Source organism: Microtus oregoni, unplaced genomic scaffold (assembly GCF_018167655.1).
Source record: "Microtus oregoni isolate MIOR12 unplaced genomic scaffold, Mior012 000038F_ref0000394, whole genome shotgun sequence".
NCBI classification, from domain to species: Eukaryota; Metazoa; Chordata; class Mammalia; order Rodentia; family Cricetidae; genus Microtus; species Microtus oregoni.
This window is the reverse complement of record NW_024543097.1, coordinates 1,878,250-1,892,448: the sequence shown is the minus strand read 5'-3', so window position 1 is coordinate 1,892,448 and position 14,199 is coordinate 1,878,250. Positions and strand designations below refer to the sequence as shown.

At 49.0% G+C, this 14,199-nt stretch overlaps 1 protein-coding gene across 1 annotated transcript in view; it reads left to right on the top strand.

Annotated features, from left to right (window-relative positions):
* Positions 1-9,258, top strand: part of Plekhm3 (pleckstrin homology domain containing M3) — a 161,554-nt gene extending 152,296 nt beyond the window's left edge. The window contains exon 8 of the mRNA XM_041631814.1: positions 3,209-9,258. Within this exon, the coding sequence (XP_041487748.1) occupies positions 3,209-3,386 (178 nt within the window). The 3' untranslated portion in view covers positions 3,387-9,258. The remainder of the gene's footprint in view (positions 1-3,208) is intronic.
* Positions 9,259-14,199: the final 4,941 nt, after the last annotated feature.

Below are 14,199 nucleotides of genomic sequence, written 5' to 3'. Positions count from 1 at the left end.
TATGTGGATAGGTGAGTGTCTGTGAAGGTGCACATGTGTACACAGTGCATGTGAGGGTCAGAGGTCAACCTTAGGGGTCGTTCCTCGGCTGTCATCAGCTTTGGTTTTTGAGACATCGTCTCTCACTGTGGTCTAGTACTCAGTTTGTCTGGACTGGCTGGCCTGGGCGTGAGCTTGGGATCTTCTGGTCTCTGCCTCCCTGGGATTCCAGAATTGTGCTGCCATATGGGGGCTAGAAATCAACGCTGGTCCTCAGCACAGGAGGAAAGGCTGCAGGTGCTTGACCTATTGAGCTATCCTCCCAGCTCCTGAGTTACATCTAAAATAGTCGAGGAACGGTTAACACCTACAACCAACCCAAGAAGACTGAGCTGCCCACTGCTGCACCTGCAGGTACTTCCGGTGCCCTGCACTTCACACTTGGATTGCAAGGTCGGGTTCTTCTTTCTTCTTTCTTTCTTTCTTTCTTTCTTTCTTTCTTTCTGACTTTCTTTCTTTTATTTGTTTGTTCAAGATAGGGTCTCACTGTGTAATGCTAGCTGGCCTGGAATTCCCTACATATACCAGGCTGGTCTTGAACTCAGAGATCCACCTGCCTCTGCCTCCCAAGTGTTAGGAGTAAAGGCGTGCGCCTCATGCCTGGCCCGCCATTATTCTGTATAGTGAAAAGTAGGGAGCATGGTGGGTGGAAGCTAACGATTGTCTGAATTTGGAAATGTCATTGATTGATGAATTCATACCACAGTTGAAAAACACCTCCATTTTACAAATTGTTAGAAAACAAGACTGTTTTGAACTCATTAATTTCTTTATCTGATACTTTTTTCAGTTATTGACCTTTGGCTCAGCCAAGCAGGTGCACTAGTCCCCCATCACTCTGTGGGTGGCTTTTTTTTTTTCTTTTGCACCAGAGATATCTGATAAGACTCAATCTCTTCTCTCTCTGTGCGCAGGCCTGGTATCAACAGAGATAAGGGAGTGGCACTGGGGAACAAGGTGTTTTCTCCTTATCAGTCACTGCCTTAGAGCCACGCCCCTAGGCGTATAAATCCAGGACCAGCTCTGGAGGAAATTCATTTGATAAAGCTACCATTAGCGTCGTTTAATGCTAGGAACTTACTGAGGTGTGACCCGGTGGGGGACAGAACCACTGCCACTAGGAAACAGCCCAGAGAGGCACTAGGGGACCTGACTGACAGGAGCAGAGCGGAGGGGTAGGGAGAGGGAGAGGGAGAGCAGAGGTGGCCCGGCTGTGTACCAGAGTCACCTGTAAGGGACCGTGTCACTTCAGTATGCAGGGTCTTTCCTCTGGTATTTGCTCATCGGAGTCTCCCAGCAACCGAATGATTATGAAGATGTCCCGGTCCCACACTAGAAAAGAAGGAACTGACTTATGAGAAGTAACGATCTAGCTAGGATAGCTCCGCCACAGAGACTTTAGCAACTTGACACTGGCAGCCTGCCTTAAAACGGCATCCCTGCCAGAAGCATGTATACCCGCTCAGAGAGCCCACGGTGCGGGTGGCCACCGCCAGTAGCTCTGGGTTCTAGCGACAACTCTTATCTCCAGCTCTCTGTGATGATCACTAGCCCTTTGGGAAGCTTAGTTTTCTGCTCTGTGAAATGAGGGCTTGATGCGGATACCCAGGCCACACAGGGAAGCCAGACTGCAGAGAGGCCTCCCAGAAATGCCTGAGGGGCACAGCTTATCCTGTGCCAGCAACTGCTGGGCACTTTACCCATGATCTCATTCAAGGCCTGCAGCATCCTGGGGTGATGGCTGCTCCTGTTATCGCTGGCCAGGTGAGGTCACCGGCTCCAGGGCATCATCAAGCTGCATAACATACCGCACCACAGACGGGTGGCTCACAGATGTGTTTCTCAGCTCTGGGAGCTGGAAGCTGCAGAGCAGGGTCCTAGCAGGATTGGTTTTGATGAAGGTTTTCATACTGACTCCCTGATGGCTTCACATAGTGCACAGGGATTAAGATGTTGAGAAGCTCTGCTTCTTGTGTGAAGGACACTAGACCAATTTTGGACCAGAGATACACCCTTACCTTAATCAGTTTCCTAGTACTACCCAAGTACTCTGTCACCTTGGGGGCTTGAACTTCTTTATGGGAACTCCAGGGGACACAAGTCAGGGACAGAGAAACAATATGCAGTTCCTCATCTGTTATCTTAACAGCCACTGTCCCTCAAAGGGGAGAGCTGAGCTGGGGGGGGGGGGGTGGAGCCTCTGGTTAGCTCTTTACAAGACCCCTCCCAACTCCTCCCCAGGGCATGGCCACGTCAGTGAATACTGCATGGTGGTGCAAGACTCGCTATCCCCAAAACAGGCCCAGGGTGAACCCTGAAGACAGCTACACTGGACAATGGTCCAGGGATGCAACTCCCTGGGCTTCCAGGGTGAAGAGAAAGTCTCCTTTCAGAGCTCCTGCATAGCAGAATGAGAGTTCTGGCTCTGCACACACACACACACACACACACACACACACACACACACGCACGCACATGAGCAGGTCATTGGCTGGAGCAGCCAAGGTCATTAGTCATCACTGAGAGCTTCCCAGTGCAAACAGGCTGCAAAGGCAGACTCCTGTACAGACTCCAGCAGGCCAGACTAGCAGCTAGTCATCCACCGGGAATGCTGTCTCCTCTCAGTGAGCTGCCAGGTCTGCCCTGGTGGAAAGAAAATGTTTTCTTTCCCAGTCCTTCACTCTTCCTTGTTCACAGTTAGGTCACACAAGTAGACCTGGAGAGGTGGGAGGGTTTTCCTAATTTTAAAGAGCGCACAGAGTACTAGGCCCCAGGACATTCAGAGAATGAAAATGTGCCATTGTACCTTCCCAAACTGTCACACAAAGTCAGGGAACTAAGAGGGCTAAAGAAGAAAGCTGTGCCCCCGTGTACAGTCCAGGCCTGCCGAGGCCCGCCGAGGGCTCCTGCCGCTCTTCTCTCTCTGTGGACAGGAAACCGGCACGCAGAGCCTCCGCTGCTGCCCCTGTCACTGTTATCAGAGTCCCTGGGCCAGTGTCTCATGAGGCTGCCTCTGATCACTAGTGAACTTAGCACCGAGACTCTCAGTTCTGCCTCTTCCCGAGGACAGAGATGCTCAGAGGAACAGACAGTGCCCTGGCTTCTCCAGGTCCCCCGGGCTCTCAGGCTCCGCTGTCTTGTTAAGCATCTCCACGCTTGGTCTTTGCAGGTGTGAAAGCTGTGGCGCTGTCTTCCATTCCGAGTGCAAAGAGAAGTCAGTCCCCTGCCCACGGTGTGTCCGCCGGGAGCTGCAGAAGAAGCAGAAGTCCTTCTGGCGGCAGCTGAATGTGGACGAGAGCCTGGAGGAGGCATGCACCATGTTCGAGCTGTCCTACCAGAACACCTGACTGCAGGCTGGGCTGCACGCACCACAGCCGCCCAAGGGCCACTTGTGCCCATACAGATGAGGCTCTTTTTCCTTCAGCTAGATGTAGATATATAAGTTATTTATTTATATTATATACACACCTATACGTCCTGTACGTATGCTTTGTGTAACCCATTGTCTAGAAGTCCACAGAGACCCTGTGGCTGAACTCGTACCAGATAGCTGAGTTACACTTAGCCATGAAATTCAGCTGCTTGCCCCAGCAACTGTGGTTCTCACACTGCTCCAGGGCAGGTCTGCTGCACAGGCATCAGAGGAAGCTTGTCCACAGCACAGCTTTGGGTTGTTACTGAATTTTAGCCTTTGCTGGGGAAACTGTCATCTGCTTCGCAAGGAAATCTCCGAAACACAAGAATACTTCTCAATCCTCCTCCCAAGGCTCCAGAGTCCTTGGCAGAGATGGGAGCGCTGAAGCAGAGCCATGAAGCAGAAACCCAAAGGGTCCCTCCCTCCAGCAGAAAGTTTGAGGAGTAGAGCCACCCTGGGCTTGAAGCTAATCCCTGCAAATGACGACACAGACCTCAGCGGCCAGTCACTGCATGTCCCCAGCTGCTTGCTGCTACGAAAGGATCTCAGCGGCCAGTCACTGCACGTCCCCAGCTGCTTGCTGCTACGAAAGGACCTCAGTGGCCAGTCACCGCACGTCCCCAGCTGCTTGCTGGTATGAAGCCCAGCAACTGCCTGATGATAGCTGCAGAGAGTGCACGGGCATCCTAAGAACAGATCTCCAAGCATGGCATGGAGGGCGTTTGTTATTTTTTCATAGTGCTGGCCAAGAAGAAATATCCCAGGATTGTCCTGAAGCATCTCAGTGTATAGACTGCTGTAGCATATGCCACGTGCACCTTGGGGACCTGATGTTTCCTTTCCTGGAGTCCACCATAGGCAGTGCCCACCTGACATTCAATGTTTTATTGCTCATTGTCCGTCACAGCACTTTTGACCCACATCAGTCCATGTAGTGACTCTTGCTTTCGTATTCTGGGTGTTTTGTTTGTTTGGGATGGGGGCATATTTTAAGACAGGGTCTTGCTATCTATATCCCTGGGCTGGTCTCAAACTTGTGATCCTGCTGCCTCATCCTCCCAGTACTGGGATTGCAGGTGTGTACCTCTGTACCTGCTCTGATTTACTTGTTTTTAATTATTTTAAAAATTATACAATTATTAAAGAATAACTTGAAAAATACCAACCTAAATTATTAAGAAAATACCAAACATAAATAGAATTCATGAATTTAATAGTATTAAAATAAGTAGATTTATACATACATACATACATATATATATAATTGCCACCTTACAGTAACACAAGTAAATATTATAAGAATGCTCTTTGGAGCAGACCCCTTGGTAGCCCTTTGTGAGAGCCTATGTAGTTGTCACTGTGACCAAGATGGCTGGTAGGATGGCACTGGGAACCCACGGCCAGCATTCCTGCTGCCTTAACACAAGGACGTAATTGGTTAGTGTGTCTTTCGTGTTGAACTGATGCTGTTATTCAGATCTAGGGGACACTGGCTCACAAAGCATGTGTCCATTGCATCTCCATGCTGCTCCCTGCAGGCAGCAGCTCTTTGATGTGCACTGGGGACAGCTGGCCGATTTGTGCGGCTAAGGGTGAGCGGCTCGCCTCAGCCCACACCGTTACCTCTGACCCAGACCACAACGTTCACGCTACACATGCGTTTATTTCCTGGCTACCTGGAAGCTATAACCAAGGCCTGAGACTTGGTAAAAGACCAGGGCCCTATTTACCAGACACCTCCGGTAAGTAGGTACCTTTTTTAAACTCTGGGAAAGGTTGACACCCCTCAGACAGAGTGGTAGAGACTGTTGCACACGGAAAGACAAGGGCAGGAAGTCTGCAACACTTGGCAAATAGGCAAACAAATTTGAGTCTCCCTTCTTCCTCCCCTTTGTGAAATACAGTATTTATATTTTCCAGCCTCGGAGAAGAGAGCAGAGCATGCTCTTCCACAGGAGAGTTATAGACCTGCTTATTCTGAAACAGATGTGCTCCCGCAGCGCAGCGCCTTCTCTCTCCACCCCCAAATCCCTGTCACTGCAGCTTAGTCTTTGGCCTTGCTGTAATTAATGTATCTGTGATTCCAACTGAGCATGGAGGCCTGAAGAACACAGCCGCCCCTCCCCACACACACACACACACACACACACACACACACACGCACACACACACACACACACACACACGTTTGCCCTGTGTCAGAACTCACAGGTGCTCAAGGTCAGACCTCCAAGTCAAGGGTGAAATCTGAATCCCTGCTCAAGACACCTGAGTTGTCCCCGCTGTCCTTAGCAGGCCCTGCTGTGTGAGCCGACCTTGGGAGCACCTAAGTACTTACCCTGGACATTGCTTTTTGCTCCATTTTTTAGGTTTTTCGAGATAGGGTTTCTCCGTAGCTTTTGGTTCCTGTCCTGGAACTAGCTCTTGTAGATCAGGCTGGCCTCGAACTCACAAGATCAGCCTGCCTCTGCCTCCCGAGTGCTGGGATTAAAGGCCTGCGCCACCACCGCCCAGCCTTGCTCCCTCTTTTGAAGGGGAAAAAGATAAACAATTGTCATCAGCCATCTAGAACTAAGCCACGTCCCTACCACTTCTGTTTTATCTCTGGCGTACATCCCTGATAGCCTAGTGCATGCCAGCCCTAACAACCATCTCTGCCACCACCACCAAAATCTGATAGGACACAGTGGAGCCAGCTTAGGAGTTGGGTCTACCATGAAAATTCAAAATTGCTATTTTCAGCCCTGAATGCCATAGAGTGCATGAAGGCCCTTACTGATTTCAGGCCTAACAAATTACTTGGTGCAGTGTTAGGTAATTGTTCTCCTGCTTAGAAACCACCGAAAGAAAAGCGAGCCTGTGGAGTCCCACCTCCTTCTCTCATCTAGGTAAATATCATACAAGCAAAGCACAATGGAAAATGGCCCATTAATCTCCCGGAGCTGGCAGTGGAGTCCGGGGAACTGGTGTAGCACAAGAATTCCCTCCTGCTCATGCCAGAAACTCGTGTGACACCATCCAGCCTGGGGAAAGTGTTGGCACCCAACCCCACCGTCAAGAAGCCAGTTCCCAAAATAGACCTGTGTTTGCACTGCAGCAGGAAGGCCAGAGAGCTCCAGAGGCGGTCAATCGCGATGGCAGTGGAGTTCTTCCCAGGGCTGCCTGTTCCCAAAGTTGAAAGCAGCTTCAGTGAAAACCTTGTAAACTCTGCTTCCCCTGAACTTTCTGTGCTGAATAAGGACCGTCTTTTGGGAGTCTTCACATTTGACGAGCTGAGAGGTAACCACTTCTTCTATCATCGGCCTCTACCAAAACAGAGAATGTGACTGCAGTGCAGGTCCTGGTCCAGTCCTGAGATAGCCAGTGTTGTGATGCCCCTCAGCTGCCCCTAAACAGGTTTCTCTGTCACGCTGTGGCTAGGTTGCAGTGCACCCTCCGGTGAGGTCTGGCCTCTGTCGCTGCTTGTCATGGGTGCACACTGAATGTGAGCACCCGTGGGTTTCTTTCTGCACCTCCTTAAGGAGACTCGGCTTCCAGCCCAGCCTGCTTATTCTCTATCCGTGGACCAGAACCACCAGACACAAGCTACCTATCGGAGCAGGATCACAGCGATGCCATACATCCCGAGCACCAACTACAAGGACCGCTGCCACCAAGGAAGCAGAGACACATTCTGCTGCTCATTCCAGGGAGAGCCCCGCCATTCTGACCCTGCAGATTAGCCCTCTCTGTCACCTCCCAGGCTTTGTTGAAATCGCTAGATTAAGAACTAATCTTTGATCCTTTGTTGGAATACTGCCTGGTTCCAACACAGACTTTATTTTATTTTGTTTTATTTTGTTTTTTTTTTTCTTGTGGAGAGCTGTGCAGTTTTATTTGGGGAGTTTTCTACACTACTTTTCACCTTCCAAAATAACATGGAGAAGTCGGGAATTTCAGACGACAGGGAATGGCTGGCACTTTCCTCCTTGGCATGGCTGGAGCCGCTGACCTTTCTCCTTATCCTCTCCTTGGCCCCGACTTGTTGATGGTGGGCATTAGGAGTCTGGGCCGCCTCTCTGCACCTTCCCACTTGCCTGACCCCAGGTTACTATAGTTGACATGAAGAACCCCCTCGGCAAACCTAACCCATGCTGGTCTCTGTCACGGGGACAGGGTCTTGACAGCTAGGACTCAGCACCCAGCAGTCTCTTCCTAGAGATTGTTGTGTCCTTTCTTTGGATTCCAAGTTCTGACTCAAGAATTTCTTCCTGGTATGTTTGAATGGGTGCAGGGCTGAAATAAAAATTCCACAGCACTGTAAAACTCGGTAAAAAAAAATCAAAGGAAAGCATGGAATATCTCCTAGCCTGACCACACCTGTCGGAGCTTGATGGAGCCCTGGCTTCGCAGAGTCGGCCCTGGTGTGCTAGGGAGCTCTGGCGAGTGGGACACAGGCCACTCTGCTGGATCCGTCTCGGAGGGAAGAGGCCACTGACTGCTCATCTTTTTAGGAAGCCCCTTAGTGAAGCCAGCTGAATAAGACACCTACCGCAGCTTTTCCACCGTTGGGTCCCTCTAGCTGGCCATGGAAGCTGCAGACCTGCCCCGTCTTCTCTCTTGACTCCCTTTTCCCTTCATCCTCATCCCTGGTCCAGATTTGGGCCTCTTGAACTGGCTCTTCCTTCCCACTGTCTCTTTCCCTGTAGGAGTGCCTTATAGTCTAGTATAGTCTGACCCACTTGAAGCCTGCAGGACCCTTCAGCTAACCGTGGATCTCCTCACTCTTCCTGCCGGCCGCTCTTCAGTACACAGTGTACTGGAGCCTAATGATTCCATGATCACATCGGACCTTCCCCCTTTGCTTAACCTGGTGCCTTAACTTCACAAGTAAAGGGATTCACATTGTAAACACATTATTGGAGTGGAACATCGGTTTCTTCCGTGCCATTGGCTCCTTTACCAGGAAATACAAAAGACAAAATACAATGTTTTGGCCTTGTTTTATGTTTCTTAGCCACTCTCTGTTTGCTTGCTTTCATTAACCAAACTCAGGGGAATGTCATGTCACCAAGGTCAATGAGGGAAGAAACTATCTACCCAGAACTGAATATGTGAAGTCTATGAACTTGTCCTTATGAAGTTCAAAAGTGACACCAACACAAAGGTTGTTTCCCTTTATGAAGATTTTCCCTTTTTTGCCACCTGTGCCCCATATGAGAAGGGGGAAGCCTCTAAGATGCATGTTGATGATGGTGTCCCTGTGTGCAACCTGGGTAACCTGCTGAGCCACCAAAGCAGGCTTTGCTGATGGAGTGTTCTGCCCTTGGTCGCCTGTCAGGCTCTCATTGTAAACAGTTACTCTCTGTCTCTGGGGAATGGTAAAAGGAGGAGAATGCCAAGATTGCAGGTGGAAGACGAGAGGGTGGTGATGCAGACAGTTTCCGGACAGCTTGTTCTCGGGCTCCCGCGTCAGATCCGTGTCATTGCCCCTTAGTTCTGCTCATGTGGTACGGAATCAATTAGGACTTTGCATTTGAGCTGTTCCATCCCTCTGTGTAGTGGTTTGCCATAGCTGATGTGCTGATTCGTGTGTTCTTTGTTGTCTGTATTTTATCGCTTTTTGTTTTGGGTTAATTTATCCACATTTTTGTTTACATTATTATCTTTTAAGATAGTTACTGTAATAGTATAAAACGGAGGCTGCGCTCTTGACAGAGCATCTCTTTTTACCCGTTCCAAATTGTATAAAGTTCTCTCTCTTTCTCTCTCTCTTTCTCTCTCTCTCTCAATAAACAACAATAAAAGTACTTTCTGTAATGATAGATTTATTAAAATACTATTGATTTTTTTTTTCAGGAAAGGGGGAGGTGAGTTCATGGCATCAACGTACAAATCAAGATCTGAGGTCTATGGAAAGTAGGCTGTTTACTATGGGGAGGGATAAAGCTTTTTTATTTTATCTTATGTGTGTGAGTGTGTTGCTTGTGTGTTTGTTTTCTGCATCCGTGCTTGGTGCCCAAGGAGTTCAAAAAAGGGCATTGTATCCCCTGGAACTGGATTTACAGATGGTTATGAGCCACCATGTGGTTGTTGGGATCGAACCTTGGTCCTCAGGAAGAACAACAAGGGGTCTTAACTGCTGAATCATCTCTCCAGCCCCCTTCATTGTTTTAAAATCACCCTTAGATCTAAATGTATGACTCTATAGTATTCTCACCTTTTCTGTGTTTACAGGAAGTATTGTTCGAGTTTGCTTTCTGTTGATATGCTAACCATCATGGCAAAAGTATCGTGGGAAGGAAGGACTTTATAGGCCAATGTAATCTAGACATAATCTAGGCAGTCCCTCAGTTGAAAGTCCTGCCCCAGCTGACTCTTGACTGTGTCAAGTTGATAGTAAAAACTCGACAGGACAGTGGTGTGATGTGGATGTGCAACATCCTGTTCTGGGTGCTCTTTGCTGAATCAAAGCAGTTCTGAGACAAATGCTGATAGCTGAATGTCCTTCCCCAGATTTCCCTGTGTCTCATATCCTTCCCTGGTCCTCTCCATATAAGAAGGGCAAGTCGGTCAGTATGAGAAAAAGGCCGTGACTAAGAAGCACACTCTAGGAGATGAGGAAACAAAGAGCTGGACATGGAGGCACACGCCTTTAATCCCAGCACTCAGGAGTTAAAGGCAGGCTGCTCTCTGAATTCGAGGCCAGCCTGGTCTACATAACCAGTTCAGGTATAGCCAGGTTTACATAGACCCTGTCTCAAAATAAAATAAAATAGCAGTTGTCTTTGCTCTCAAGTAGCCTCTGAGAGATGAGAATTTATTAAAAATAGGCAACTGCCCCTCCACCAAAAAGGCCTGAGGGTGCAACAACTGTGTCCTTGGAGCCTTTCCAAAGCACCACTGAGACTCACTTCCCCAAAGAAGGACATTGTAAAGAGACTAGCAAAGGTATTTCTGGCTAAACATTTGCCAAGGGTGAACCCTGAGCCTTACTCTCCAGACACACCCAATCTAGGCCCTGCCCTGCCCTGCCCTGCCTGTCCACACAGGAAACAGCCCAGCCCACACTCTTCTCCAGGAGTGACTGGACTTCATCCTCACACCAGACCTGCCACAATCCATAACAGAAGGAAACGAGTTAATGTTTCACTTGGTGAAGCTGACCACGGTTGGAGGACTGTGTCTGAAGTTCGGCAGAGTGCTTGGGCACTTTCAGAGGGAAGGTGCCCATGCCACCGGAGCTAGGTGACAACCAACGTCTGTCTCCGCCACACTCAAAAGGCATGACTTGGTTCTCCCTTGTGCTGTCTTGTTTTGAGACAAGGTTTATCTGTGTAACAGTCCTGGCTGTCCTAGAACTCACTCTGTAGACCAGGCTGGCCTCGAACTCACAGAGATGCGTCCGCCTCTGCCTCCTGAGTGCTGGGTTAAAGATGCACAGCACCAGGCCCAGCTTTCCTTGTGTTCTTATTCTGTCTTTTGGTGTTGACTCAGAAGATGGCTCCAGTCAGTGACTCCCTCATTAAAACACCAGTGAGAGCAGAAGGCCAGGCCATGTCACAGACAGTCGAGCCAGAAGCACTCTGGATGGCACTGGGTAGTAAGAGCATTCACAGCTCCGTGAGTGCGAGCGAGGGACGGTGCTCGGTAGTCCAATACTCAGCTAGCGTGGACAGAGCCCTGGATTTGATCCCCAATACCACAAAAAGTAAAGAAAGGGCCTCTTTAGTAGGTTTGGTGTATTCTGAAAGTTATGAACCACTAGCCTAGTCAGGTGTAGTAACAGGGGCCTGTAATCCCAACTTCTCAGGAGGCTGAGGCAGGAGGATTCCAAATTCAAGAACTGCTTGAGCTAGAGTAGGTTCAGGGCCAGCAGGGACAATTCAAGGAGAGTCTGTCTCAGGGTTTTAAGTAAGGACTGGGGACCTGGCTGAGTGGCAAAGCGTTGCCTGCCACTGTGTGGAAGGCCTCGGCTAACCCCCAGTACGGGAGGGAGGGGCGGCTAGTCTAAATGTGGAAGCTGCCTTGAAATGAATGTTACTATCGTGGTGGCCCACGGTGGGGCTGCCGCGTGCGGGTGAGGGGACAGCCGGGCTGTGCTACGTTTCTTCTCCCAGCAGACAAGACAGAAGAACTCGGGAACTTGATGCTTACCAGCAGCAATGATTTTCATAAAAGCTTTTTAAAAAAATCACCTTTCCACCCCTTTATTTCCTCCCAGGGTGTGGTTAGCTCTGCTTATCTAGTGCGTGTCGTCCCCAGAGGTCGTGCACAGCTGTGTCCAGATGTGCTTCCATGGGGGTCTGCTCCTGCTCCAGCCCTGGGCATGAGCAGTGATCCGAGTGGATGCCGGTGTTTAAAATGGGAATCATCAGGTCTTGGGGAGGGGGGTTGTTTTTGTTTGTTTTGTCTTGTTTTTTCCCAGAATAGTATGGTTCAAGAGATTCAGGAGCTCTTAACCTGAATACAAGTTTCACTTGATTCTGAGGGAGAACCAGGCTTTCAAAGAAAGAAAAACAAGTCATTCCAGTCCAGACTCTGTTGGATTTCCAAATGCCAAGTACAGATGAATAGAAACAGAAAGGAGTTATAATATCTCTCCCCTTCATGAAGTCAGACATTTGTCTAATGCCAGTTGATGGAAAACCCAGAGTCTTCTACTGACGGAGGCCTTCAGAGTCTCCTACCCAAGACATGATCTTGACGTTCTCAGGGAAACCAACGACAAACCCCAGCTTGCTTCCAACTCACTGAGAAGCAAGTGTCAAGGGCAGAAACAACTCGAAGTGAATGGGGGGTCTACCAAGTCCTTTCCTGTGGCCTCCCGAAGGAATGTCATTAGAAACTGTACTCTCAATCATGAAAAGGTTCATCTCCTTTCATCATTGTATTAAATTCTGGAAAGGACAGAGGATCCCTTCCATGACAACGCGGGTATCTAGTACCTGATACCCAGGAAGCATGAGGCAAGCCACGCCCTCATTTGCTTCTGTTCCCTCCTAGCCTGACCAGTTAGGAAAGCAAGCTGTTCTCGTAGATGGGCATATAAAAGTTCTGATTTGTGTGCACTGACAAATCATCAGATTTACCTGGGCAGTAGAGAAATTCATTACTCCCCCACCTTCATTCTGTAGCTCTTCATTAAGAGCTATGGGTTTTAAACAAATCAGCCAGAGGTCATGAGTTCACACTCCATTTCAGAGCCTGCCCTGCAACCCCAGGCAGCTGTTATGTTGGCCCAGGGAAAATTCCTCCGGCCTTTGTCCGGACTCCCCTGATATGGTCTGTTGTTCAGTGGCTGAAGAGCTATTAGCACCGTAATTTTTCCAAATGAACATTGAGCTAAATTATCTCTAAGGTATAAAGGAACATCTCTCGGTGTGTTATGGAAAATTGCCTCCCGAATTACAAGACTATACAAAGCACATATTAATTCTGGGTCCAAGGACATCCAAATTGCCTTAGATTTGTGCTGCATTGTGGAAACACTCCCTTAATAATGTCAGGCTGGGAGGGTATCACAAGGTACATGCTGTTATGAAAATAAACCAGAATCTCTCTCCATTAGGATCACTCTGCACACACCCAGGCCTGGCTAGAGGCATTGTGCTCTGAAATTCAAGTCTTTTGAAGAGGAAATAAATTCTAATTGCAGAGGCAGAGAGTAAATTTGAATTCTAAACTGGGTCGACCTCCCCAAATGGCTTTCTCTCTGCTGCCCACGAGTGAAGGAGGCACCTAGGAAGCAGCTGGTTGTAGTCATGATGGCCAGAGAGGATGCCTGTCTGGAGATGCCTCCGGCAACTCTTGTGCTGGCACATTCATGACCACAACAGAAGAGGAAAGAAGGCAGTGCCCAGTGCCAGTGTGTGCAGTGAGCTCATGTCAGTAGGCAGCTGGAGACAGGGAGGAAGCCCCGGAAAGGAGCCCTTCCTAAGTCACCCTCACGGACGGTCACATACCAGTCACTAAGGGGGTGTTCAGTGGATCATTTTAAGGAAATCTCCCAGTGTTGGGGATCAATCCCAGGTACCCCCTCATACCAGAATTCTACAGCTGAACTAACTCCAGCTCTTCCCTCCCCGTAAGAAAAAAATCAAATATTCCAGAGAAAATCCTAGACATGACATTTTATCCACCTTGCCTCAATACACATCAAAGAAAGATATTATTGTCATATGGTCAGCTTCGATGTTCTCCCGCACCTGGCAAAATTAACATTAATCCCTGGTTTACCATGGAAACGGTTCGAATCGAATTTAACTAAATGTCTCAAAAACATAGGTTTTGGATTTTTTTTCAAATAGCGAGTCCTTTAAACAAGAAGAATTCGGGAGCCAGAGAGCTGGTGTGATGAGAAGAAGGTTCCTGTGCAGCCATGAGAACCTGAGTTCCGATCCCCAGCACCCAGGTAAAACGCCAGGCGTAGCCAGATGCTACTGTAACCCAGTGCTAGCAGGAGGCAGAGATGAGACTCAGCAAGGCTGGCCAGCCACCATGCCAGCAAGGAAAGCTCTGGGTTCAGTGAGAGACCCTGCCTCGAGCGGATAACGTAGAAAGGTATAGAGAAAAACAACCAATCTCCTCCTCTGGCCTCCGTGCGCATGCGTGGGTACCCACCCTGTGCATACACATGCGCATGCGTGCACATACCACATATATACACATAAAATGAAAAGGAAGGGAGAGGAGGCGTTTCTGGCTCCTCTAGAATGGAAGACCCCAGCCCCATGCCCACTCACTCCCTGCCCCTTCCAGATAAT